At 25.5% G+C, this 27,283-nt stretch overlaps 6 protein-coding genes across 8 annotated transcripts; all 6 read left to right on the forward strand.

The window, feature by feature from the left end:
* Nucleotides 1-1,785: 1,785 nt before the first annotated feature.
* LOC112638401 lies at nt 1,786-2,559 on the forward strand. The gene has a single exon (XM_025410054.1). The coding sequence runs from the start codon at nt 1,786-1,788 to the stop codon at nt 2,557-2,559; it is 774 nt and encodes a 257-aa protein (XP_025265839.1).
* Nucleotides 2,560-5,597: 3,038 nt separating this feature from the next.
* On the forward strand, nt 5,598-7,646 carry LOC112638421 (odorant receptor 67a-like). Its single transcript, XM_025410103.1, has 6 exons — nt 5,598-5,653; nt 5,731-6,550; nt 6,902-7,001; nt 7,134-7,241; nt 7,349-7,504; nt 7,593-7,646. Exons 2-6 carry the CDS (start codon nt 5,766-5,768, stop codon nt 7,641-7,643), a joined length of 1,200 nt encoding a protein of 399 aa, XP_025265888.1. The 5' UTR covers nt 5,598-5,653; nt 5,731-5,765; the 3' UTR covers nt 7,644-7,646.
* A 2,639-nt stretch (nt 7,647-10,285) lies between these two features.
* On the forward strand, nt 10,286-11,506 carry LOC109610392 (odorant receptor 67a-like). Its single transcript, XM_025410077.1, has 5 exons — nt 10,286-10,359; nt 10,637-10,736; nt 10,874-10,981; nt 11,152-11,307; nt 11,435-11,506. Exons 2-5 carry the CDS (start codon nt 10,647-10,649, stop codon nt 11,483-11,485), a joined length of 405 nt encoding a protein of 134 aa, XP_025265862.1. The 5' UTR covers nt 10,286-10,359; nt 10,637-10,646; the 3' UTR covers nt 11,486-11,506.
* Nucleotides 11,507-12,483: 977 nt separating this feature from the next.
* LOC109610393 (odorant receptor 67c-like) lies at nt 12,484-14,850 on the forward strand. Of its 3 annotated transcripts, XM_020029267.1 has the most exons (7): nt 12,484-12,560; nt 12,912-12,997; nt 13,262-13,727; nt 13,988-14,087; nt 14,225-14,332; nt 14,517-14,672; nt 14,758-14,850. In XM_020029267.1, the coding sequence occupies exons 2-7, from the start codon at nt 12,946-12,948 to the stop codon at nt 14,806-14,808; spliced, it is 933 nt and encodes a 310-aa protein (XP_019884826.1). In that variant the 5' UTR covers nt 12,484-12,560; nt 12,912-12,945; the 3' UTR covers nt 14,809-14,850. The 3 variants fall into 3 exon arrangements, with proteins under 3 accessions (XP_019884826.1, XP_019884825.1, XP_025265861.1); XM_020029266.1 differs by having other exon boundaries at nt 12,912-13,727; XM_025410076.1 differs by lacking the exon at nt 12,912-12,997.
* A 1,782-nt stretch (nt 14,851-16,632) lies between these two features.
* Nucleotides 16,633-19,307, forward strand: LOC109610394 (odorant receptor 49a-like). The gene is made up of 5 exons (XM_020029268.2): nt 16,633-17,446; nt 18,419-18,518; nt 18,668-18,772; nt 19,027-19,182; nt 19,256-19,307. Exons 1-5 carry the CDS (start codon nt 16,668-16,670, stop codon nt 19,304-19,306), a joined length of 1,191 nt encoding a protein of 396 aa, XP_019884827.1. The 5' UTR covers nt 16,633-16,667; the 3' UTR covers nt 19,307.
* Nucleotides 19,308-20,967: 1,660 nt separating this feature from the next.
* On the forward strand, nt 20,968-23,901 carry LOC105256824. The gene is made up of 5 exons (XM_025410091.1): nt 20,968-21,797; nt 22,703-22,802; nt 23,168-23,275; nt 23,576-23,731; nt 23,824-23,901. The coding sequence occupies exons 1-5, from the start codon at nt 21,019-21,021 to the stop codon at nt 23,872-23,874; spliced, it is 1,194 nt and encodes a 397-aa protein (XP_025265876.1). The 5' UTR covers nt 20,968-21,018; the 3' UTR covers nt 23,875-23,901.
* The last annotated feature ends 3,382 nt before the right edge of the window (nt 23,902-27,283 follow it).

The raw sequence follows: 27,283 nt of genomic DNA on the forward strand, positions 1-27,283 counted from the left end.
TTTGACCCTTCTTCATTCATGAAAGTAAGTCTTAATATATTATTGTGTTAAATATATGTTATAATTAATTATTATAATTAACTATTTAAAATTACCAATTAAAATTAATATTAACTATAAATATTGACTATACCATGACTTAATATCGTAAATGAATTTCTTTCCATTGTCTAGTCTATCTTAATGCGATTTATATTTATTTCTTATATTTGTATCTTATACTATTTATATAATTTTTCAGCATATTTTAGATTTTTTTGACAAATTTTCAACTATTGTTCCAGATTCTGAATCAATCCTATTCAATCGCTCTTCTGTTTTTAAAAGTAAAGTGAAAATTAATAAATAATTAATAAACTTTAAATTCCTGGACTTATAGTGTTGGATATTGATTCTATATATTTGTCTAATTAGTAATTTAAATAACTATATGCATATGTTAAAATTTATATATTTTTTGTTTTAACAATGAAAAGATTTTATAAAGAAAGAATAAAGAAGTTTAATATAGATATAAACACGAATAGAAGATTGATATAGATATTAACGAAATATAAATGTTTTTTTATAAAATATGTACAAATTATTTATATCACCAAAAATCAACACTATTAATCTTAAAAATATCAATCACCAACTTTGCAAATTGATTACAAGAATATCAAGTGAATGAAAAACGTTAAGAACATATAAATTTTCAAAATATGAATTTTAATATAATCAAGTAAACATACCTTCTCTTCAATTAATACTGATAACATTTGAAGTCGATTCCGATTAGCAGATATTCATCTTGCACTGTTCTATACCATGGCATTAATACTTGAGCTTATATGTATTGTTATTGAAGGAAAAATATTGAAGAACAGGATCATCATCATCATGGTCATCAGAGTTATATCTATTTTAATGATAAAAAAATTTACTACAACTGCTGTGATCAAAACGAAATATTTCGAAATATTTTTTAGTAATATATACATACATTTTTTAAAAATATTATTTGATGATATCAGCACTATTGAATCCACATTATAACTAATCGAAGATTAATTTTTAGTATCTCGATCAACAGTGTATCACATAGAATAAAATATTGCAGTGCCTTCTGAATTCGAAACTACAATGAAGGTTGCTATAAGATAATTAATGCTTTATAGAACAAGAATAATTACAAAGGCTCTTAGTCCACTCCCTCAGTCTTGTCCACTCTCTCTAAGATTAAAAAGATCATAACATATCATAATCTTCTCAGAAAAGATTATACAGTAAAGATTATTCATAAATTCTTTTATTTCTTTAGAATAGAATCTGTAAGCAAGAACTTGCTATTAATGAAAATTGAAGGAAAATTGATTTATCGCGCACTCATTGTAGCGCAAAAGTCAATAATTTTTACAAATTAAAAACAATGTTGCTGTGCATGTTTTATGATAATGCATATTATAGTATAAGCTATATGAATAAGTAAAAACTCAAGAAAAATATCGTTCAAGATTGACGATTGCTTAGAACTAACTTTCGTTATATTTTATGTATTCTTCTGACAAGATATTATGCTTAATAATGGACAGATCTCAAACGGAGGTAAATACAAATATACAATTAAACAAATTTATGCACTAAAAGCAATTGTTACTTTTTAACTAAATATATTTTTAGTTTAAATAATATCTTAAAATATAAATTTCCTCAATATACACGTATAACAAAGAGAAAAATATTAAAAAGGACTTTGGCAAGCTGTACTTTGCACACCGTATCACCTCCTCAAGGAACAACGGCATGAATTTTCAAAATGTAAATCCTCTAAATGTTCAATTAAATATGCTCTCAGGCAATTTGTTACCAATGACTAACAACGATTCCACGTTTCCTGCCGTGTGGAGAATATATAGTACTATAATATGGCTGATTGAAGTGATCCAAACCAGTGCAATAATTCCTGGCATCATGTTCGTGCCCAAAGATAAGGTTTTGCAAGACGCAACAGTTGGTCTCGTTGTCACCATAGAAGTAATTTTTTTGCTTAGACGAATGCATGTACACAGATCGCTTGTAAGTCAACTAATACGCAAGTTAAATGATATTCTCTGCATCGAGAACGAGACCATGAAGATTATCGTTAAATCAACTATAAAGCCGGTAGAAACTCCGCTCAAGTTTTACTGCATAGCAGGAACTGGATCTATAACAGTGTGGTGTTGTCTATCTTTTGCATTGATTTTCAAGAAAAAATATTTTCTCTATGAGGATTATAGATTACCAATTGTCCTGTCGAGACAGCCGTTCTCGATAGAAATCTTCCTCTTGGGAAACTTCATCGCGTCCATCGCTAGCGTGTACATGTTTATAAAGAAGGTCGCTTTGGACATTTATATGATAAATCTCATTTTATTGATAACTGCCCAATATCGCTACATCGCGGTGAAACTTGCAGTACTATTTGGCGAAGGGATTTCACAGAATGAGTCTAAGAAAAAAAATACTTTTTCTGAAGATGCGTTAAAGAGAGAATTAAAAGTATTATGTCGACATCATAACGCTGTGATTCAGTAAGTAATCAGTGAACATTCTGTAATTTATTTTTTTATAAAAATGTTGTTTCACATATTTTTAAAATTATTCTTTCTTAATTAATATCATTATTAAAAGATAATTGTTTAATGTTTGATAAACATCTATAAGAGAGTCATCATATCATCACGTATGATTTTAAATATATATCTTATCATCTTATCTATACATATAATCAAATATAAATTTAATTTAATCTTTTTTAGAATGACTTTAATGCTAAAAGAAGTATTATCTGTAAATATGAGTTTATTATATTTGACAAATATTTTCCTTTTTTGCTTTCTCAATATCATGCTTATAAGTGCGGTAAGTAAATAATAACAATTAATTATTTTAGAAATGCTTTTTAAACGATTATAAGGAATACACGGTAAAAACATTTCTGTTAAAATTTTCTCGTGTAAAATTTTTGTGTTCAATTTTTGTGTTAAATTTTTAACATACTCTTATGTTAATGTAACATATTATCATGGCGTTATTTTGACATTTCTGCATTGAGTTAATATTCACTGTTTCTAAGAGTTAAAACAACACAATTAATATGTAAATGCACGAATTCTTGATGAAATATCTAATATGTTAAAATGAACAAATAAGTTGTGTTATTTTTCTCTCTATAACAATTTCCATATGTTAAATATACATATCTCTTCTGTTATTTATCATAAAAATGTAAGAATAACATTTTCTTTTAATTAAATTTAACATTATAAATATATTAATTTAACATAAATTTCATTTCCAGATAAAGTTTAAGTGTTACACTTTTGTGTTAATTTTTAAACATATTACTTGTGTTATTTATTTACATACTTGCCATCTGTTAAATTAACATTAAAATTAGAGTGGATAAATTGGGATATGTTAAATTTAACACCAAATTTTTTACTGTGTGTGTATGTAACGTTATTGAATTATTAAGAATATTTTTTACCAATATAATATATATATATATATATTTTAATACACAAAAAAATATTTAAAAAAATAGTTGAATACATGTAAAAACTTTGTTAGGTATTATCAAAAGCTCCTTTAGAAACATGTATGGTCATCATGTATATATGCGGCGGATTAGTACAGCTTTATATTCTATGCTTGTGCGTTCACCAATTATTAGATGCAGTAAGTTTTATTGAAAAATCACATCTTTTTTTACATAATTTAAATATAGAACTTAAAATAATGATTGTATAAAAAGAAGAAAACTATTACTCATTTCTAACAATTGAAAATGGAAGATATCAGCAAGATAAATAAATAAATATAATATATATAAATAAATATAATATAAAAATATATACATATATAACGAAAAATAAAGTCTTGTGATTGATAACTGGGTTTTTTTATGTATCTTTTATGTATTTTTGTTTTAAATTTAGAGTACAGAACTAACAGAAAAAGCATTTCATGGAAAGTGGTATCAATTTGAACCATCACTGAAATATATATTTATGATGATGATAATATCCAATAATTTAGAGTGCAAACTTTCAACTTCTGAAAAATTTAATTTATCTCTTCCTTCTTTCATGACGGTAATATTTATAAAATGTATATTGTGAATACGTTAGACATACCGACATTTAATTATTTTTATTAAGTTTATAATAATTTACTTAAATTTTAATTCTATTTTTGACAATATTATTATTATTTTAACTTATTTCCTTTTTTTATTTCTTTAGATTTTAAATCAATCGTATTCGTTTGCTCTTCTATTTTTAAGAATAAAATAAAAATTTATAAGGTACGTCTTTTATTTTAAATATATTATGCCATAACCTTTTTATTTTTAAAATTATTGCTACTTAATAATCGTGTAAAATTTTTATAATTTATGTATTATATATGTTATATAATTTTATTACATAATTTTAATAACTATTATATAAATTATATAAATTATAAAATTTTATTACATAATTTTATAATTATATCTTATATATGTTTATATATAACAAAATAATTATTATATTTATGTTGCTAAAAGCATCTAATATTTATATTTTTTTTAGAACAGAAGATAAGAGATATATAGCAGAAGAAAATAAAAAAGTTAATTAGGAAAAATATACAACATGCATTTTTGCTACTTATTTGCATTAAATTAAATTATATTTCTTTCTCTATTTCTCTCTCTCTCTCATAAAGGCATATTATATCAATATTCGAAGTGTATTGTTGTCTTCTTTCCGTAATGCATATTGGCTGTTGATATAAATAATATTCAGTTATCAATGATTTTGTTAAAAGGATCTTTAGTCTTTTTATGTATGTGCATCCAGTAAAATAACACAATATATTTTGCGCAACAGTTATTGAATATAATAAACATTATTATAACATATATTATTTTTTATCCTCTTAGATGCCGACTTGCAAATTTTCTAGAAATTATTTATCAGAATCGATTTATTATCCATAGATATGTGAAAAGTTGCTTATAAATGCCTATATAAAACTATTATACATTCAATCGACAAACTCTAATGAATAAATTCATAGATTTATTTACAGTAAATATTTTGCCGTTTTCCATTGTTTAAGCACTCTAATTTTTTGGTGAAATGATGACATTTAGTAGTCCTTTGCAGTTTTGTGATGTGTATATAGTCTACAATTACAAGAAAATCATTAGTTCTACTCATTTCTATAATAAATATAATGAAATATTTTGGTCTTCATTTTTTTACATCGTAGCACTTATTTATTAACTTTTACATAGTAGACAAAATACTATAAGATAATGATTCAGAAAAGCATATAGTCTACAATTACAAGAAAATCAATAGTCCTACTCATCTCTATAATAAATATAATGAAATATTATTTCTTCATTTCTTTACATTGTAACACTTATTTATTAACTTTTACATAGTAGATAATAGAAAATTCTGTATCCTTTGTCTGGAATCTCCTTACATATTTATATGATATTCAAGTATACAATAATTACAGAATAAACCTGATAATTATAATGAAAAGAGCGAAATGTCATCGTTTGGCGTTGACATCTATCTTGAATAGTAATTCAAGAGGAAAACACAGTTCTTTTGAAGTTGAAAAGGTGGATAGGACATATGCACTTGACAAGGCAATATGAAATTTATTTTAATTATTTGACTCATACATTCTGTTTTACAGATCCCTATTTGCTAGAAAAGCGATATAGATAATATATGGATTTTCAAAACGTGAATCCCCTCAACATTCTGTTGAACGCCGTCTCAGGCAATCTGTTACCGATGACTACTGACAATTCATCTTTCTCTATAGTATGGAAAATGTACAGCGCTTTAGTGTGGTTGCTCGAAATAACTCAAATGTGCGTTCTAATTCCTGGTTGCTTTATTCTGCCGAAAGAGAAAACTCTAAAAGATGGCTTGATTGGTATTGCGGTTACCATGGAAGTGGTCTACACAGTCATGCGAATTCATACCCGTAAGGCACTAGTGCAACGATTGATTCAGAAACTGAACAACATCATGCGCGTGAAGGATGAGCTGATGAGGAGTACGGTGATGGAGACGCTGAAACCGATAGAAATTCCTCTCACATTTTATTGGATGGCAGGTTTGGTGTCCATAATCATGTGGACCACCGCGCCGTTTACATTGGTTTTTCAAAAAAATTCTTTCGTTTATATGGATTACAAAATGCCAGTCGTATTTTCCAAAGAGCCATTCTCGACTAGCATTTTTGTATTCGGAAGTCTCGTTGTAATGCTCAGCAGTATGTACATCTTTACGAAGAAAGTCAGTGTGGACAGCTACATAATAAATATGATATTGTTGATCACGGCACAATATAAATATATCGCTTTGAAACTCTCAATGATATTCCAAGACGTAAGATTGCAAAGTAATTGCAACAGTTCTAATGAAAAAAAGGATTATCCTGAGACAAATTTTTGCGCGAAAGAAAAGATCAAATTTATATGCCAGCATTATAATGCTGTTTTTCAGTAAGATTATTTACCAAATATCATTAGGAAAATCATAAATTATATGTATATTATATAATTATATGTATAATTATATGTGTATTATAAAAAATTTATTTTATATAAATTTACCATTTTAGTCTTTAAATTTAAAATTTAAATTCAGCAAAAAACTTAATAATCTTATTAAATTATAAATAAGTCTGTATGTGTAAAGTGTGTATGTATAAAATATTTTATGAGATAATTGTACAATTAATGATGTGATTAATTTTTTGAATTCTCGTTTAAAGTAATGTTAAGTGTTTTTTATTATATCTTTTTTTTATAAAATAATCTTTAATCTAATAATCTTAATATATTGTGTTTTAGCGTTACGTTAATGTTAAGAGAACTGTTAGCCGTAAGCATCAGTATAATATATTTAAACAGCGTTTTTCGATTTTGCTGCATCGCTATTATGGTGATCTCAGTAAGTAGAAATTTTTAATATTAATTATTCTAAACAATACTTGCTAGTATATGCTACTTTATCTTACATTATAAGTAATTATCAATAATAGGAAATCATTAATCCTTATTATTTTTCTTCATGCAATTTCAGATACCATCAAGCGATTCAATTGAACGAGCCGTATTTATCATGTACGCTTCCGGTGGAGTAGTACAACTCTATATATTGTGTTCTTGTGTGCAACAATTATTAGATGCGGTAAGCATGATTGGATGTGGCAAACTCTATAAATTTTAATATAATTGAAAAATTGTAACAAAAATACATTATTATATAGAAATTATTATATTTCCTCTAAAATTTAGAGCAATGAAATAACGGATCAAGCATTTCATGAGCCATGGTATCGATTTGAAGGATCTATAAAACGAACATTTATGTTTCTGATAATGGCTAATAATTTAGAACTTAAACTCTCAATGTTTAAAAGATATAATATATCTCTGGCTTCATTCATGACAGTGAGTTGTAATTGCATTTTATAATTTAGTTTTTTGTTTAGTATTTTAAAATATATTTCGTATGTATATATTCGAATAATATTTCTAGATCTTAAATCAATCATATTCAATCGCACTTATATTATTAAGAACTAATTGAAAAGTGATGAGCTTTATGTAAATTTTATATACAGTAAGTGTATTACTTTTTATTTTATACAAACAAAATATACATACATACACTCACACAATATATATATATATATATATATATATATATATATACATATATGTATATATATTAAAAAATAAGATTAATTTTACATTTTTCTAAAATATATAATAATTGTTTCAGAATAAAAACAATATGTTAAAAATATATTGAAACTAATAATTTAATAATTATAAAATGTATAACAAATAAATTATATGTAATAACTATTAAATTATAAAATGTAAGTATCGATGTTAGTGAAATATAGACTGTGATGAAAATATTATAAGTAATAATAATTTTAAATAGTTACGATTATATAAAACAAAATTTACGACAATAGAACAATAATAAATGTAGTTGAGTTAATAACTGCATTTAATTTTGTATCGAATATAGTAAAGTTTTCTGCAATAGATAGATTTCTATATTGAATGAAAATAAGTTGTAATTATCATAAATTATTTTAACGATAATTAGATAAGATACGATTATCATTACTAAGATTATTAGTATCAGCACAATAATAATAATAATAACTATAAAAATAAAAATATAAATTATAATTTTTTATTATATAATTATAGTTGATTTTTTTCTCAATGCATGATTGTGAATTGTTATATTTTTTCATTAATTCTTTTATATTCGTACATTTAATATGTACAAAGTCTTCATAGATATTCGTACACTTAAAAGTTCTTCTGTTAAAAGTTCTTCTTTAAATATTTAGAGTCCTAATGTTCTCACAAATAATCCATTTATAGTGTAGCCAAGTAGTGATCATAACAGCAATTATCGATCATTAAAATGATGAAAGCATATTTCTGTTTTGTGTATATACTGTACATTATCACATAATGATAGCGTACATTAGTGAAAAACAACAGAAAATAAATTCAAGAAGGAAAATAAAATTGTTCAAAATGTAGCATGTATGTAAAGTTGTACTATTCCATTTCAAATGTTGCATGTATATATTCACAAAAAAAATTAGTGTGGATAGCTATATGATAAATATGATATTGTTAATAACAGCACAATATAAATACATCGCTTTAAAACTTTCAATGATATTTTATGATGAAATTCCGCAAATTAATCACAATAGTGTTAATCAAAATAACCATTATTTTAAAACAAATTATTATGCGGAGAAACAAATAATCTCTATATGTCGGTATCATAATGCGATTATTCGATAAATTTGTGAAGTTGGAAATTATCAATACATTATTAATCAAATATTTTTTTATTGAAATTCTTTAATTTAATCTTATAATGTTTCCTAATTAATAAGAAAAAATGATTTAAATTGTTAAATTTTATAAACAAAATAAATTTATAATATTTCCTTGTAATAAATAGATTATCTATCTAGGATCAGATAGATTTATTGTTATAATTATATCTGTGTGATATATTTAATATAATATTTTAATATATGTAACATTTTCTGTAGCGTCTATATAACGTTTTCTAATATATATAACATATACATATATATATATATATATATATATATATATTATAATATATATAACATGTATATAACGTGTAATATTTTGCGAATTTTGTTTCAGCATATCAATATTTAGTAAGCTTCTATCTTTAAATTTTAATTTAATATATATTATCAACGTTTTTCAATTTTGCAGCATAATTAATATGATAATTACAGTGAGTAATAGTTTTTGAAACTAATTAATTTAGAAATAAGATGCTTGCCAGACATAAGTAGACAATATAATGCTGATGCTTCTTATCGTTAATTATCAATTATAATATATTATCGTTTATTATGATTCTTTGCGTCTTCATCAAATTTCATATATCATCAAAAACTTTATAGGACGAGTTTGGTATCCTTACGTATGCAGTGGAATAGTACAACTTTATATTTTTTGTTCTTGTGTGCAACAACTATTAAATGCGATAATTACAGTAATGCGTACTTTCACATATAGATATTAAATAAGAAAAGGTAAAATATTATAAATAAAGAAATATAAATAATTAACAAAAAATGTAATATTTTACACGCGCGCGCGCGCGTATGTGTATTATTGTAATATTATTTGTCTATTTATATATTATATTATTTTTCATTAATTTAGAGTATGAAACTGACAGATCAAGCGTTTTACGAGGAATGATATGAATCCATCAAATTTAAATCTATAAAACATGTGGATGACAAAATTATGAGAACCACAATAATGAATACGATAAAACCGATAGAGATCCCTCTTAAATTTTATTGGACAGCCGGCACGATGTCCATAATTATATGGAGTAGTATACCATTTATGTTAATTTTCCAAAAAGATACCTTTTCCTATGTGGATTATAGAATGCCGGTCGTGTTTTCCAAAGAGCCATTTTCAATCAATATTTTTGTTTTGGGAAGTTTTGTCATAATGATCAGCAGCATGTATATTTTCACAAAGAAAGTCAGTGTGGATAGCTACGTAATAAATCTGATGTTGTTAATAACAGCACAATATAAATACATTGCTTTGAAACTCTCGATGATATTTCACGATAAAACTCCGCAAATTAATCATAATAATTTTAATCAAGAAAAACATTATTCTGAAACAAATTATTATGCAGAAAAACAGATACAATCTTTGTGTCATCATCATAATGCAGTTATTCAGTAAGTTATTAACTGCAAATTGTCAATATAATTAGATACTATTTTTGTGAAAATTGCTTAATTTAATGAAGATTTTATAATAATGTTTCCTAATCATTATAAAAAATACACTTAATTTTTATAAACAAACAAATAAATTTAAAATACTTTTTTGTAATATTTATCAATATAGATCTTTTTAATATATATCTTTTTAATATAATTATTATATTAAATTTAATATAAAATGTTAATTTTATTTTTGAAATAATATAATATATTGTGAATTCTGTTTTAGCGTATCGTTAATGCTGAGAAAACTGATATCTTTGAATTTTAGTTTAACATATATTATCAGTGTTTTTCGGTTTTGTTGCATAGCTATTATGATGATTTCAGTAAGTAATAATTTTTGATGTATTTATCAATCTCGAAATAATATGCTTGCTAGATATTGTTAGACAATATATATTGTGATATATTTTATCGTGAATTATAATATATCACTGTTATTCATATGTTCATAAAACTTCAGATACCATCGACAACTTTGTTGGAAGCATTTCTAATGATTATGTACGCGTCCGGTGGAGTAGTACAGCTTTACATATTCTGTTCTTGTGTGCAACAACTATTAGATGCGGTAATTATAATAATGCATATTTCACATAAAAATATTAAATACAAACCAAACTAGATAAAGAAATATAAACAATAAAGAAATATTATATATATATATATATATATATATATATATATACATATATGTGTGTGTGTGTGTGTGTGCATTACTTTCTCTATTTAATTTTTAAGAGTATTGAAATAACGGATCAAGCGTTTCACGAGGGATGGTACCAATTTAAATCTTCTATAAAACGAATGTTCATGTTTATGATAATGTCTAATAATTTAGAGCTAAAACTTTCAACATTTGAAAAATATAATTTGTCTCTACCCTCATTCATGGTGGTAAGTTTTTATGTATAATAAAATATTTTATTATTATTCTATTATGATATATCTTATTATTATTAATACATTTTCATTAGAGTATTTCCATTTTTCTCTATTTTAATTGCTTTAAATAATATTCTAGATCTTAAATCAATCTTATTCCATCGCGCTATTATTATTAAAAACTAATTGACAAACGAAGATATAGTTTATAGATTTTACACACAATAAATGTATATCTTATTATACCAAATAAAATATATAAAAATTTATTTAATTTGCTAAGATAAACTGTCATTATTGTAAAATTTGTGATTTTTTCACTACATAACAAATATTACATAGAGATAATGTTCTAAATAGTACAATAAAGTCTACTAAATAATGAAAAAATCCTTACTGTTTATAATAATGTAAAATTTTGTATTTATTACATAATTTATTTTTAAGTTTTATCTTACATTAAATAACAATTACACATTTTAATGATTAATAATAATAATAAAATAATTATATTTAATAACTTATATGAATAATTATATGTAATAACTTACATTATTACATTAGCACCATCTTATGTCCCCCTAGAAACCATACAACTTTTGTCTGAAACATCTTTTTCTAAAATTAAAAATAAGAAAGTTATACCAAAACATTGAACAGTAGTTATGCAGCATGTTGATATGTTATCATGTCAACATAAAGTTTTCTCATCGATGTATCATGCGTTAGAGATTAATAAATTTTATGCGTCTAGTAGACTGTTCGTGAGGGTCGCAGATATATACTATAAGATAATTATAGCTTTATAGAAACGTGAGAGAGATAGTCACAAATAAATTTATAGCCATATTTGTTCTTATACTGAATCTAGTACAATTTTCTACAATAAATCATTATCTACCACAACGTTTATATTTTTTCCTTTCAACAAACTCTATTATATTTATAGATTAATACATATAAAGTCCTCCTTATTTATCAAGTATTCAAAAAATTGTGTGTGATTAATGATTCACTATTAATGATTCACCTGCGATGTGCTCGAGCAGTAATAAAAGACTAATATCGATAGTAAAAATGAAAGAAGCATTTATTATACTTTATGCACATTGTCGTATAGTGATAGCATATAGTATATTGTAAAATGGGAAATATTTGGAGAAAATATGGAATTGTTGAAGTTATAGCAATAACTTTTAAATACTGTTAGAAATGCCAGATTAAACATTTCGATAGAAAGCGTCGACATAGGAGCATAAAGCAGGGTAAGTATATATACATATATGTATATGTTTATATATTTTTTTATCTAAAATGTAATATTGAAGTAACTTTTTTATGAAACTAATGTTATGATTTAAATTAAAGAAGTTGTCTTTCTCTAGTTATGAAAGTTTTAAATTAGAGAAAAATATATTACTAACCATATTAACTATGAGCTTATTGATTATAAATGATGAACAAAAATATAAGTCAGAAATATAAAAATTTTAAGAAATTGTCAAATAAACTTCAATAAGTCATTAATATGCTTCATTTAATACACAGTAAAAATACATAATCATGGAAAAGTCAATCAAAATTTTAATTAATGTCATATCTTCTATATCATATAGAATAAGACTTATCATAAAAGACAACAACGGATTAATGGATATCCAAAAAGTCAATCCTTTAAATGTTCGATTGAACATGATCTCAGGTAATCTTTTACCAATGACTGCTAAAAATTTATCGTTTCCAGTATTATGGAGGATATATAGCTTTCTAGTGTGGTCGCTCGCAATAGTTCAAACATGCATAACAATCCCCGGGTGCATGTACGTGCCGAAAGAGAAAGCTTTAAAAGATAGTTTAATCGCGATTGTAGTCACAATAGAGGTGGTTTTCCTGGTTGTACAAATTCATGCGCGTAGAGAATTGATGCAGCGATTAATTCAGAAATTGAATAATCTGTTACGGATAGAGGACAAGATGATGGAAAGTGTAGTAATGGAGACGCTGAAACCGATGATGACTCCCCTTAGATTTTACTGGATGGCTGGCATAGTATCCATAATTATATGGAGTGGTGTACCCTTTACGTTAATTTTTCGAAGAGATACCTTTTTCTACGTGGATTTCAGAATGCCAATTGCCTACACCAAAGAACCATTTTCCACCAGTATTTTTGTGATTGGAAGTTTTAGCATTATGATCAGTAGCATGTATACTTTTACAAGAAAAGTCAGCGTGGATAGCTACATGATAAATTTGATATTGTTAATAACGGCACAATATAAATATATTGCTTTAAAACTTTCGATGATATTTGACGATGATATTTCGCAGACTAATCACGACAGTTCTAATAAAAGGAAACATTATTCTAAAAATTATTATACGGAAAAACAGATGAAATCTTTATGTCAACATCATAACGCTGTTATTCGGTAAATTTATTAGTTGAGAAATTGATGTCAATAGAATAAAATAGTTTTTTTTTCAAAATCTTCTGATTTAATATAAACATTTTAATAAATAAAGGAAAAGAAATGCTTAAAGATTAAATGATATAAACTAAATAAATTTGAAATGTTTGACTATAATATTCATAGTTTATTATATTGCAATTGGCCTCTAATGCAGGATTTTAATTTTATTTTCTGTTATAATATATAATTTGATAATGTTTGCAAAAATTTTGTTTCAGCGTAACGTTAATTTTAAGAAAACTATTATCGTTGAATTTTAGTCTGATATACGTTATTAGCATTCTTCGGTTTTGCGGTATCGCTATCATGATGATTTCAGTGAGTAAAAATTTTTAACATTAATTAATTTTTGATAATATAAAGACAATATATTGCTGATGGATCTTATTACAAAATATTGACAACTATTAATGTGTGATCATATCATAATTTTATGTGGTTTCTTAAAACTTTAGATACCATCAACGACTTTATTGGAAGGATCTCTAATCGTTATGTACGCATCTGGAGGAATAGTGCAACTCTACATAATATGTTCTTGTGTACAACAGCTATTAGATGCGGTAAATTTAGCTTTAATACATATTTTTCATGTATTTTAATTAATAAATACAAAGCAATATAAATCAAGGATTGTGAAAAATCAACAAAACTATATTATCATGCATATATTAAATATAGAGAGAGAGAAACACACACATTATACATTGTTTTATTATAGATATTACTATCTTCTTTGTTATTTAGAGCATTGAAATAACGGATCAAGCATTTCACGAACAATGGTATCGATTCGGAGCATCTATAAAACGAACATTTATGTTTATGGTAATGGCTAATAATTTAGAACTTAAACTCTCAACATTTGAAAAATACAATTTGTCTTTGTCTTCATTCATGACAGTGAGTAAAATCACATTTTTTATTCTAATTCTTTTATTAGTATTTTAAAATATTTATTGTATATTTTCGAATAATATTCTTCTAGATCTTAAATCAATCATATTCAGTCGCAATTATACTATTCAAAACTAGTTAAAAAGAACTAACTATATAAATTTTAGATACTGCAAGTGTATGATCTCTTATACAAACTATACATGTAAATATTATAATATTTAAGATTAATTTTATCTTTACATTTTACATTTTTCTAAAATAACAATTGTTTCAGAATATTAAAAAATACAATATATTAAAACTAGTAATTAAATGTAAGTAACAATATTAATAGAAATAGAATATATAAATTTCACTGTAGTGAAACAATTGTAAGCAATAAAAATTTTAACTATATTTTACAACATAAAACAAAATTTATTTGACAACGTATTCTTATATTCATATAGATTCAATGTATTCTTATATTCATATAGATATTATTAACAATTATATGTTTTTAATTAATAGATGTTACTTTTAATGTGCGAAAATAAAAATTTAAAAATTTAAAAAAAATTTGAAAATTTGAGAAAAGAAATATAAGTAAAAATACTGTACAATACATAGATACAATACATAGATACGGTACATAGATACAATACATAGATACAATACATAGATTTCACTGTGACAGAGAGTTGAAAAGTATAATAAAGTACAATAAATTCTAATTATTCATAATAACATGGAATATTGAATTTATAACAATATAATAAATTTATGTATATTTCATATTTTGACGTATCTTATTAGCATTTTCAGACTTTTATTTTAAAAGTTTTCTTTTATATTAAAATAACGCATTAACAATTATATATTTTTAATTAATGACAGTTACTCTTATAATATATAAAAAATATAAAATTTTTATCTATTTAATACTTTCAAAAATTTAACAGAAAATCAAATAATGATAAATTATAATTATTTACATTAAGAGATAGACGTACGGTATATGTAGATGGAATATTTTATAGATTAACCTACTAAAACATTTTGTTGTAGCTTATTCCAAATTAAAATACGAAGTTCCTCTAGCGATGTAGCAAACATCTTTTAGACTTTGCAGAGTTCTGACAATGAAAGAGGGTCAACACTGCAGCATAAGATAATCGATACTTTATACGTTGACAGTAATTATAAGCTAGCTTATAGATGCATTAAAACCTGTTTTCTGATAATTAATAACAATAAATTAATTATTGTAACATTTGTTGTTTCACAAACTTGTTGTTTCTCAAATTTTTGCATATCTGTATACATAGTACACGAAGTATTTCTGACTTATCAGTTATTCATGATGTCATAATTATTAACGATTCATCTGTGATGCATTTGATGAATTTAGATGAACATAGAGCAATTCTGTAATTATACGTTAGCGCACAGAGTATATTCCTAATCCTGTAGATTGCTATATGACAATGTACAATGCATGAAAAACAGGAGGACTTCAACGAGCTAATAATTATTGAAGATATCAATAATTTTTACTCATATAAATATGCTTTACATATTCTTTTGGTCAAAGAGAAACGCAAATGTTATCAGAAACCGTAGACCGAAGATAAGTACATATATACATATATACTGTCTGTATTTTACCTAAGAATATAAAGAGAGAGTGTTGAAAGTGTTGAAGACTCTTTCATAGAATATATGTATTAACGACGATTAAAACTAAAAGAATTTTCAAAAATGTATTATTTTTTAAAATTTTAAAAGAAACATCATTAATTGAGTTTGATTAATTGCAAACTTATTGGCTTTAATTATTATTAAAATAATATAAATACTCACAGAATCAATATGAAAATTGTAAAAAGCAGCCACGATTAGTATATAAATCTTATTCAACACATAGTAAAATTGCACAAAAAAATAGAATCAATCAATTAAGAAATGATTATTATGTCTTTCTCTTCCAATTCTTACAGTAAAGTGACATCAAGATTCATGGACTTCCAAACAATGAATTCCTTAAATGTCTGGCTAAATTTGCTATCAGGCAATTTATTACCGATGACTGTCAATTCATCGTTTCCTATATTCTGGAAGATATATAGCGTCTTTGTATGGTTACTCGAATTGGTATATATGGGCACAGCAATCTTCGGCTGCTTTTACGTATCAAAAGAAAAAGCATTGAATGATGGCTTACTCAGTCTAATAGTTACTGTAGAAGGAATCTTCATGGTTACACGAATTCATGCTCAAAGAAGATTGGTACAACAATTGATACGTAAACTTAACGATCTTCTACGCGTTGAAGATAGAACTATGAAGAGAATCGTCATGACAAATCTAAAACCCATGGAAATACCATTCAGACTTTATCTGGTGGGTGGTTCGTTTTCCGTCTTTCTATTTTACTGTATATGTTTCCAGTTAGTCTTCGAGAAGGATACTTTCTTTTATGAGGATTACAAGACACCGGCCATTTATTCCAGAGAGCCATTCTCCACTGATATCTTCTTGATGGGCAGTTTAATAGCATTGATCAGTAACATGTATGTTTTTTTTAAAAAGGTCAGCGTAGACATATATATGACATATTTGCTAGCGTTGATAACGGCACAATATCAATACATTGCTTTGAAACTTGTATCGATATTTCGAGACGGTGGTCATTTGCAATACAATAATGGCGGTGCCCAAGAGAATCAACCTACGATAGATTTTTTCATGGAGAAGGAGATCAGAACCTTATGTCGACATCACAATTCTGTCACGCGGTACATTTCTTAACATTATTAGTAAAATTGTAAATTATTTCGAACAATTTTAGTTCAAAGCATTTTAATCTAGACAAGTAAATTTTATACAAAAATTAAAATATAATAAATCATAATACTGTAACAAATTATAATACTATTAAATAATGTTAAAAAATAATGATTTTTTTTTTAAATATTATAAGTATTATAATTTATTATATTTTGTGTATGATTTTATTTTTATACAATTTTCAACACACACACACACACACACACACACACACACACACACACACATATATATATGTATATAAATATTTAATGAATTAATCGAACGAATGCATTCCGATTCATCTTTTCGTTTGGTACATATAAATATTTAATTCACTATTCGACTGATTGCGTTCCGACTCGCTTTTTTATTCGATATATATAAATATTACACTTAAGTGTGAGACCAAGAAGCAGATTTCGGATATTCACTGTAAGTCAGTCACTCCTCGGGCGATCGGGACGAGATTTAAACGGTAGTGCCGCGAAATGGTGTAGAATTTTATGCAAAAAGAATGAAATCGCTATCGCGTCCGGAAGTCGAGATATAAATTGGCCGTTTTTCGTCTGCGCGCGGACGGTCGAAATCGTGCACGACGCCGCGCATGTTGCCTGCCTCTCTCGCGCGATATTCACTGTAACGCGGCGAGTAAAATGGCAAGCCGAATGCAATCGTTCGATTAATTCGTTAAATATTTCGCAAACCACCATGTCTCGGAAAGCGACCCATCCACCACTTCGCCGCGCTCGTAGTATCGGATTACATTGGGACGACTGTCGTCGCCGCGCGCTTCTATTCACGCAGATTGGCCGATCTTCTTTATTTAATATTTCGTTAATTATTGCGATAATCCTAAAACAATACAGGTTATTCCTTCTTAATTTGAGCCAAAATTGACGGACACCCTGTATATTATAAATATAAATTATATGTTTCAGCATAACATTAATGCTAAAAAAATTGTTATCTCTAAATTTCTCATTGATATACATAAACAACGTTTTTCGATTTTGTTTTGTTGGTATCATGTTGACTAAGGTGAGGTTTTTTGACATTAATTATTTTAGAATACTGTCTCAGTTTTACAATTACAATAATATAATAAATATCATATTATCGAATTATTTTCGCAAATTATCATCAGTTATATTATAGTATAGCAGCAATGTATCTTTGTGAAACTTTAGATATCAACATCTTTTCTGGAAGGATTTATGGTTCTTTTGTACGGATGTGGTGCAATATTGCAATTTTACATATTATGTTCTTATGTCCAGAAATTAATGGAGGCAGTAAGATTTATTGTTATATCTCGCTCTCATCTTGTTTTATTATCGAAATAGAAAATAATTTTTAAATTACCGAAAATTTTATGTTTTTCATTAAATGTGATCTGTATTTTAATAAAAAATATAATTTAAAAAATCAGTTTTTATAGTGAGTCTTAAATCTCACAAATTGTACAAACACAAAATCATGTGAACATAAAAAGAACTATGAATGTATTATAATTATAAATTATATCGTGCATTATTTTTCTGCATAGAGCATGGAAGTAACGGATAAAGCATTTCATGAAAACTGGTATCAATTTAATATATCTATAAAACGTACATTCATGTTGGTGATAATAGCTAGTAATTTAGAGTTAAAACTTTCAACATTTGAAAAATTTAATCTATCTTTGCCCTCGTTTATGGCGGTAAGATATTTGTACTTTTCTATATAATTAACTTATTATTAATATTTTAAGATAATTTTGTATAATTTTTTAGGTTTTAAATCAATCATATTCTATCGCCCTTCTATTATTAAAAATGAATTAAAGAGAAGAAGATAATACTACGTATAGTGTAATAATATAACTATAATTATTATAATATTATATAAATAATATATATGTTGAAGAAACTTTTATTTTTTCTTTCATTAAAATTTTTAATTTTTATTTCAGTAAAAGTATAGTAACTGATAATAATCAATATATTATTTACTACTTACAACTTATAAATTAAAATTAATGATTAAATTATTACACATAATTCTAGTAAGAATATATAAATATCGTTACACGCGTATAAAACATGACAAATAATATTCTGTCTACATTAATGCAGTTTAAAGTTTGAAATCTATTTAAGCAAGTATATTTATGTAATGTAATAGTTTAAACTAGTTAAATATAATAAATCAATCTTATATCAATCTTATAACAGTACTCTCTGTTAACTTATCTGCTATTGTTGTAAATTTAAAATATTTCGAATTGAATATTTCATATGTAACAAACGATTTTCAATTTTCTGTCTGCTTCGCAAAGATGTGAAAATTCATGTATAGAAGTATTGCAATGGAAAAATATAATATAGCAATAGAAAAATAATTTTTGTTTTATATAAAGAAAAATTTATTTAGTTATTTTCAAAATAATGATTTAAAAAAGTGAGAAGAATATTAGAAGTTTTGATAGTTGATATATACTTTTTGTTAATACTTTTTTTAAATATAAGAAATAATATATATTTAATTTATATTTATTTATATTTAGGTTTAAAAAGAATGACCCACTAATATCAAACATATACTTATATTTTAAAAATGATATACAGTAATATTAAATTAAGTATGACAATTATTTTTATTTAAAATTATTTAAAAATTTTCTTTTTTTATTTCTTGTAAGCATATTTTGTAAAAATTTTTACTAAAAGTTTTATTTCAAAAATTAATTTGTAATAATATAAAAGCTCTTGTAATATAAGATACGATTTACAGAAAAGCCTACTTGGAAATATTTTGTAGTAGCATATTAAATTAGATTAATAATTAATAGATAATTTTAGGATCCACAAATTCTAATTTTTTTTTTAAATAACACGAGATTCCACGATTTGTGGATTTCACTGTCTTGGACTTCACTGATCGGCGAAGCACTATAAGATAATCGCCGTTTCACATAGCATTATTAATTAGAGACAAATTTATAGTGGCATGCATTTTTTTCTACGATAAATAGAATGAAATGAATCTGTAATAAATTTTATCATTTATTTTTTATCGATACATTTATAGTCACATTCTTCATTTACCTATAATAATATACGAAACCTTTCTAGGTTCTCATCTACAGAGGAGATTAATTTAGGTGTTCTTTAATTTTTACCTGCGTGCTTTATTGTTATTGAAACAGAATGTCTTCCTCGTATGATCACACACAATGTATTAATAACAACTGAGCAATAGTATTTACAGAAGAATAATAAATGGTTGTAAGCTACTGTCAGCTGCAAGCAAATTTCAAAGAACGACAGAAAAGCGATGCACGTTAGTCTAGATAAGAAGAAGCTAAAGTAATAATGGAATCGAGGCACACGGTGTTTATATGATACTCGCATATTTTATTTTAAATGTATTGTAACGTACGTGATCAATATATAATAGTTAACATAGAGTAAATAAACTGTATTTAGAAAATACAAATATTTAAAGGAAGTGAATTTTTTTATATTCATCGAGAAAAGAGAGTTGTCTCGAAAACATGGATTTTCAAAGCATAAATCCTTTAAACGTTCGCATAAATATTATTTCGGGTAATTTGTTGCCCTTGTCAAAAAATGATTCGCGCTTTCCGGTAATGTGGAAAATGTACAGCATCTTTGTATGGCTGCTTGAAATAATCCAAGCAATTGTATTAATTCCCGGGATTATTTTTGTGCCGCGAGAAAAGGCCTTGAAAGACGGTACAGTTACTTGCGTGGTAACCATAGAGGTGTTCTTCATGGTCATGAGGATTCAAGCACACAGAAAGCTGATGAATCAATTGATCCGAAGATTAAACGACATTTTATGTGTTGCGGATGAGACCATGAAAAATATTGTAACAACCACTCTAAAGCCTATGGGAGATCCACTCAAATTTTATCTGCTAGTTGGCTGGTTGTCTGTTTTCATATGGTGCTGTTTACCATTTCTATTAATCTCCGAGAAAGTTGCCTTTCTTTACGAGGATTACAGGACACCAGCAATCTTCTCCAAGCAACCTTTTTCGATCGATGTCTTCCTAGTAGGAAGCGTACTTTTGTTATTGAGTAACGTGTATATTTTTTTAAAGAAAGTCGGGGTGGATATTTATATGATACATTTAGTGCTGCTGATAACGGCGCAGTATCGATATATCTCTACAAAACTCGCGATAATATTTCGAGATGGAAATCCGCAAAGTGAATTCGACGACTCATGCCAGGAATATCAGCTTAAGGATCAGTGGGTAAGAAAAGAAATGGAAGCACTATGTCGACATCATAGCTCTGTTATTCAGTAAGTAACGAATCCGTTTTTATTCAGTAAAATTGTACTAAATTATGTTGATGACAAAATTATTTAAGAAAGCCGATGGATAGTGCGCTTATTCTTTAGCATAAAAAATTCCTATTTTCATTCATTTCCTTTTGCAGCACATGCGCTAATTTTTTAATATATTATTTTTTCACAATTGTAAATTATGATTTTATAAGATAATTTTATAATACGATACGCAATTTAAACCGCAAAAAGAAATAACAATTTAAAAAAATAATTAAATATTAATTTACTAAAAATCAAAAAGAAAATGGCATAAGAGCCAACGTGCGGTAGTTGGAGCGCAGAGAAGCAACAACACTTCTTTCTTTTTTCAATATTAATTTATTAAAAACACATTATAATAACAAAAAGCGAACGTTTCGGATCATCTTTTAATCTTTTGGGTGCTTACTAGACGCGGAATGCAACCCAGCGTCACCCACGCGTCGAGAACAAACTCGTTCAATGCAACGCGTCACTATCCGCAATATAAACCCAACGGTGTGTATCATTAGCGCTACAGAAGGAAATGAATGAAAATAGGAATTTTTTATGTTAAAGAATAAGCTCACTATCCATCGGCTTTCTTAAATAATTTTGTCATCAACACAATTTAGTCTAGGCACTCAAAAGATCAAAAGATGATCCAAAACGTTTCGCTTTTTGTTATTATAATGTGTTTTTAATAAATTAATATTGAAAAAAAAGAAGTGTTGTTGCTTCTCTGCGCTCCAACTACCACGCGTTGGCTCTTATGCCATTTTCTTTTTGATTTTTTGATTATTTGAGCCAAGTCTCTCATTATTAAATTAATTTACTATTTTTTACGTTTTAAGTTATACAAAATTATATTTTATACATATGAAAATTTTGTTTTTTAGCTTATCTTCTATGCTTAAAAAATTACTATCTTTAAACTTTAGTATGATTTATGTGAACAGTGTCTTACGATTTTGTTTCATTGGTATTATGTTGAGTACAGTGAGTAACAACTCCTATTAATAATATAGCATTTAATATATACATTTAAATAAATTATAGGTAGATTATATATATATATATATATATATATATATATATATATACGCATATATAAATGCGATAAATATACATTTTTTACATATATATATATATATATATATATATATATATATATACATTACACATATACACATATACATTTTTTACATATATATATATATATATATATATACGCATATATAAATGATAAATATACATTTTTTAATTATTCAATGTTATAATATTAATATATTTTAATATAATATTTTTAATATAAATTATGCTATATAAGAGCGGTGTACGTTGTAACACATATGTATCATTAGATATCATCAACAAATTTCTTGGAAGGTTCTTCGATCGTTATGTTTGCAAGTGGTTCAATAGTTCAATTCTACATGTTGTGTTTTTGCGTCCAGCAATTAATGGATGCGGTAAGTTTGATCATAATATAATGCATGATTTTTTTAAATTCAAATTCTCACTATTAATACCATTTTGTTTTGATATAAAAAATTTACTCTAGATTTTCTAACTTTGAAAAATAGTTTGAAATATACTTTGAAATAGTTTGAAAAATTATTATTGTTAAATAATCAAAACAATATGTTTAATTTGATTATAAGTTTTTATAAATATATATATTGCGCAAAGCAGTATAGAATGAAATGATAATTAATTATATTACTTTTGATTATTAAATTATCTTAAATTATTTTTTATGTTTAATTTAGAGCAGAAAAGTGACGGATGAAGCATTTCACGAAAAATGGTATCAGTTTGGACCATCTGTAAAACGTACATTCATGTTGATAATATTAGGCAATAATTTAGGATGTAAACTTTCAATGTGCGATAAGTTTAATCTATCTTTACCCTCATTTATGACGGTAAGACGTTTTTTTATAGCTTTGAATATTACGATATTATTCGAGTCTTATATCATTCTTTACAGTTTTGAAATTTTATAATGAACTTTTAGATTTTAAATCAATCTTATTCGATTGCTCTTCTGTTCTTAAGGGTGAAGTGAGCAATAACGAAGGACATATTTTGTAGACTTTTTAAATACAGTATTTTTTAATCAAATTTTTATTTTTTAATAGAAATAATAATTGACAAATTTGAATATCAATTTTAACACAAGTAATTAAGAAGCAAATTTTATTATAATATAATTTATGAATTAAAATGACATAAGAAGAAAGATTAATGGAAAATATCATTAATGCTAAATATATTTATGCATAATTCTTTTCTTTTTTTTCTTTTTCTCCTTGCCTCTTTTCAGTCTCTTAATAATTTTTACATCCAGAATAATTTGAAAATTATATTTTCTTCTAAAAAAACAACTGCGCGATAATAGTACAGAAATCGAACATAAATTAACATGTTTAGTACAATATTAAAAATAACTATTTATCTCAATTTATATTAACGACTCGATCATTAAATGTAACTAGTTAAACTTTCTCTTTCTGTAAAAGAAAGTAAAATTATAGTTCAGAAAGAAAAGTCGTTTAATTAATTGAGAGAAAGAATAATCAATTTTTTCCAAACATTTAATTAAAATAATATACTTTCATTTGTTTGGTATAAGTTAAATGAACATTTACGTCAGTTCTAAGTACAACGGCATAAAGGAGTAAACATAAAAAATATCGAATATTCTCCGTACAGGAATTTAATCTGAACTTATATAACACATTCGATAGAATATTTTCGAAGAAGTAGTATCAAAATCATGGATTTCCAAAATGTCAATCTTCTAAATGTGCGAATGAACATAATCTCGGGAAATTTGTTTCCAATGACAACCGATTCACGATTTTCAATTGGCTGTAAAATATACAGTATTATTGTATGGCTAATCACTATAAGCGTAATTACTTTGTTCTTTTTGGGATTTACCATGGTGTCGAAGGAAAAAGTTATAGCTGATGGCATGATTTCTATTGTGTTCATTATAGAAGTATTTTTTATGTTTATACGAATTCATACATGTAAAGATCTTGCTATGCAATTGATCCAGAAGATAAACGACATTCTCCGCGCCCAGGACGAGACTATGAAGTGTATCATGATGACAACCTTAAAGATAGCACACTCTTCGTCTAAATTCTACTGGATAAACATGATGATAAATATAACAATGTGGATAAGCCTGCCGCTCATAGTGATCAAAAAGGATTCCTTCTATTACGAGGATTACAGATTGCCATTCATCATCTCCAAAGAACCATTTTCCTTTAAAATCTTTGTACTAGGAACTCTGTTTCTGGTGATCACTAGCTTGTATATTATTATGAAGAAAGCGGCCGCACATTTTTATATGATGCATTTGGTACTATTGATAACAGTGCAATACCGATATATCGCGGTGAAATTACAGAAAGTATTTCAGAAAGAAAATTCACAAAAAAACAAAATAAATTCCCGAACAAAATTTTGTTCTGAGAAGATAGATTTATGGACAGAGAGAGAAATGAAGTCGATATGCCGGCATTATAATATTGTAATTAAGTAAGTCTCCGCAAATATCATATATTTATATAATTTATTAAAAATTTTATTGAAAAAGTTGTGAATAAAATATAAAAAACTTAATTAAATCGCTATATCTATTATTTTCTTTTGCAAGCAAAATTTTGTCTCAAATTATACTTTTAATACTTTATATGTATATATATATATATATATATATATATATATATATACACAATATATCATATCTTTCTCTATTTTTTTACAGATTGTCAATAATATTGAAAAAATTTTTGTCTTTAAATTTTAGTATAATTTATATGGGTACCGTTTTGCGATTTTCTTTTTTAGGTGTCATACTAGTTACTCTAGTAAGTACTATATTTGTTAATATTATATAATTAATCTTAGAAATATTTTATTCATATAAATATAATTCCTATAATTATTAGCATTTAATGTATTAAATTTTTATGTAAATAAATACAATTTTGTTAATCTAATCTATATATTAGCTGCGTGTTGATCGTAATTTGATTTTATCTACGAGAAATTATAAGGGCGCAAGTGAATTATATAGAATCATTTTGTGATAAGAACTTATTAAAAAGATTAGTTTCATATTTATTGAATCAAAGATAAAGACATATACCAAGATAAACACACAAAATAAAATTTATAAAATTTTACATATAATTTTTCAACTTTAATTTGCTTATATTAAAAACGAATGATGGCATTTTGAAATGAAAAATTAAGCAAACGTAATTTTTTTAAACTTATGTTAATGATATTAAGTAACATAATAATGAAACTTTTTCAAATTACTGTTTATATAATATCTTTTTTTGTCCCTATTTATAGAATATATTGGCAAAGTTTGATTGTTTAACTTTGGCATACTTTACTATAAAAATAATATAAAAGTAATATATTCTTTTTTTTTCATTCATAAATCTAGGCACAATTAAAGACTTTATTCGAGCGAATTACGATAATCATGTTTGCGTTCGGTGAAATGTTGCAATTTTACATTCTATGTTCTGCAATACAACAATTATTGGACGCAGTAAGTATTTTGTTGTAATGTGCTATTTGTAATGTACTATTTTTTCTAGAATTCTAGATATTCATTTTCTTAATACCAATTAGTATATGTTAAAGATTTACAAATTATTACTAAATCGCGTGTCATATTTCCAGTGGGCTTATTTAATAATAACAATTACAATAAATTGTAATAACTATTGAGATCGAAATTTTATTTATAAAAATTACATTTACATATATTTTAAAATATAAAATGTTTATAAAATGCAAACCTTCTTCGAAAATTGAAAAAATATTGTTCTCTCTCTCTCTCTCTCTCTCTCTCTCTCTCTCTCTCTCTCTCTCTCTCTCTCTCTCTCTCTCTCTCAATAATTATATTTGCTATGTATTATCTTTTATATCGAATTTAGAGCACGGAAATAACAGATATGGCATTTCACGAAAAATGGTATCAATATGGATCATCGATAAAACGTACATTTTTATTAATGATACTAAGTAACAATCTAAAGTGTAAAGTTGCAACAATGGAGAAGTTTAGTCTCTCGTTACCATCATTTATGACGGTAAGATTTATATGTATAATGTTACTTGTTACACTTGTGTAATATATCCTATTAATATTAAAAATTTTCTAAAATTTTATTAAATTTTTAATATTTTAGAGTATAAATCAGGCATACTCAATTACTCTTTTATGTTTAAAAATAATGAAGAAATAATAAAAAGATATATTGCAAATACATTAAAGATAGCATAGATAGATAGCGTTATCTCTTTACAAAATAAAAATAATCAATAAATTTAAATTATAATTCTAAATATCGCAAAGGTTAAAAGATTTAGTTTAATAAAAAAGAAATAGTAGCAGTTTAGCTGAAGTTAGTGATAAAAAAATTAAAATTTTT

This window comes from Camponotus floridanus, unplaced genomic scaffold, assembly GCF_003227725.1.
Source record: "Camponotus floridanus strain SB8 unplaced genomic scaffold, Cflo_v7.5 scaffold3, whole genome shotgun sequence".
Classification (NCBI taxonomy): Eukaryota; Metazoa; Arthropoda; class Insecta; order Hymenoptera; family Formicidae; genus Camponotus; species Camponotus floridanus.

Excerpts from the sequence above, each read along its gene's own strand:
- LOC112638401 (XM_025410054.1), top strand. The coding sequence starts at position 1,786 with ATGAATTTTCAAAATGTAAATCCTCTAAATGTTCAATTAAATATGCTC.
- LOC112638421 (XM_025410103.1), top strand. The coding sequence starts at position 5,766 with ATGGATTTTCAAAACGTGAATCCCCTCAACATTCTGTTGAACGCCGTC. Across the intron at positions 6,551-6,901 it reads CATTATAATGCTGTTTTTCA|CGTTACGTTAATGTTAAGAG; the intron begins GTAAGATTATTT and ends ATTGTGTTTTAG. Across the intron at positions 7,242-7,348 it reads TGCAACAATTATTAGATGCG|AGCAATGAAATAACGGATCA; the intron begins GTAAGCATGATT and ends TCTAAAATTTAG.
- LOC109610392 (XM_025410077.1), top strand. The coding sequence starts at position 10,647 with ATGCTGAGAAAACTGATATCTTTGAATTTTAGTTTAACATATATTATC. Across the intron at positions 10,737-10,873 it reads TAGCTATTATGATGATTTCA|ATACCATCGACAACTTTGTT; the intron begins GTAAGTAATAAT and ends ATAAAACTTCAG. Across the intron at positions 11,308-11,434 it reads CTCTACCCTCATTCATGGTG|ATCTTAAATCAATCTTATTC; the intron begins GTAAGTTTTTAT and ends ATAATATTCTAG.
- LOC109610393 (XM_020029266.1), top strand. The coding sequence starts at position 12,946 with ATGGATATCCAAAAAGTCAATCCTTTAAATGTTCGATTGAACATGATC. Across the intron at positions 13,728-13,987 it reads CATCATAACGCTGTTATTCG|CGTAACGTTAATTTTAAGAA; the intron begins GTAAATTTATTA and ends ATTTTGTTTCAG. Across the intron at positions 14,088-14,224 it reads TCGCTATCATGATGATTTCA|ATACCATCAACGACTTTATT; the intron begins GTGAGTAAAAAT and ends TTAAAACTTTAG.
- LOC109610394 (XM_020029268.2), top strand. The coding sequence starts at position 16,668 with ATGGACTTCCAAACAATGAATTCCTTAAATGTCTGGCTAAATTTGCTA. Across the intron at positions 17,447-18,418 it reads CATCACAATTCTGTCACGCG|CATAACATTAATGCTAAAAA; the intron begins GTACATTTCTTA and ends TATATGTTTCAG. Across the intron at positions 19,183-19,255 it reads CTTTGCCCTCGTTTATGGCG|GTTTTAAATCAATCATATTC; the intron begins GTAAGATATTTG and ends ATAATTTTTTAG.
- LOC105256824 (XM_025410091.1), top strand. The coding sequence starts at position 21,019 with ATGGATTTTCAAAGCATAAATCCTTTAAACGTTCGCATAAATATTATT. Across the intron at positions 21,798-22,702 it reads CATCATAGCTCTGTTATTCA|CTTATCTTCTATGCTTAAAA; the intron begins GTAAGTAACGAA and ends TTTGTTTTTTAG. Across the intron at positions 23,276-23,575 it reads TCCAGCAATTAATGGATGCG|AGCAGAAAAGTGACGGATGA; the intron begins GTAAGTTTGATC and ends TGTTTAATTTAG.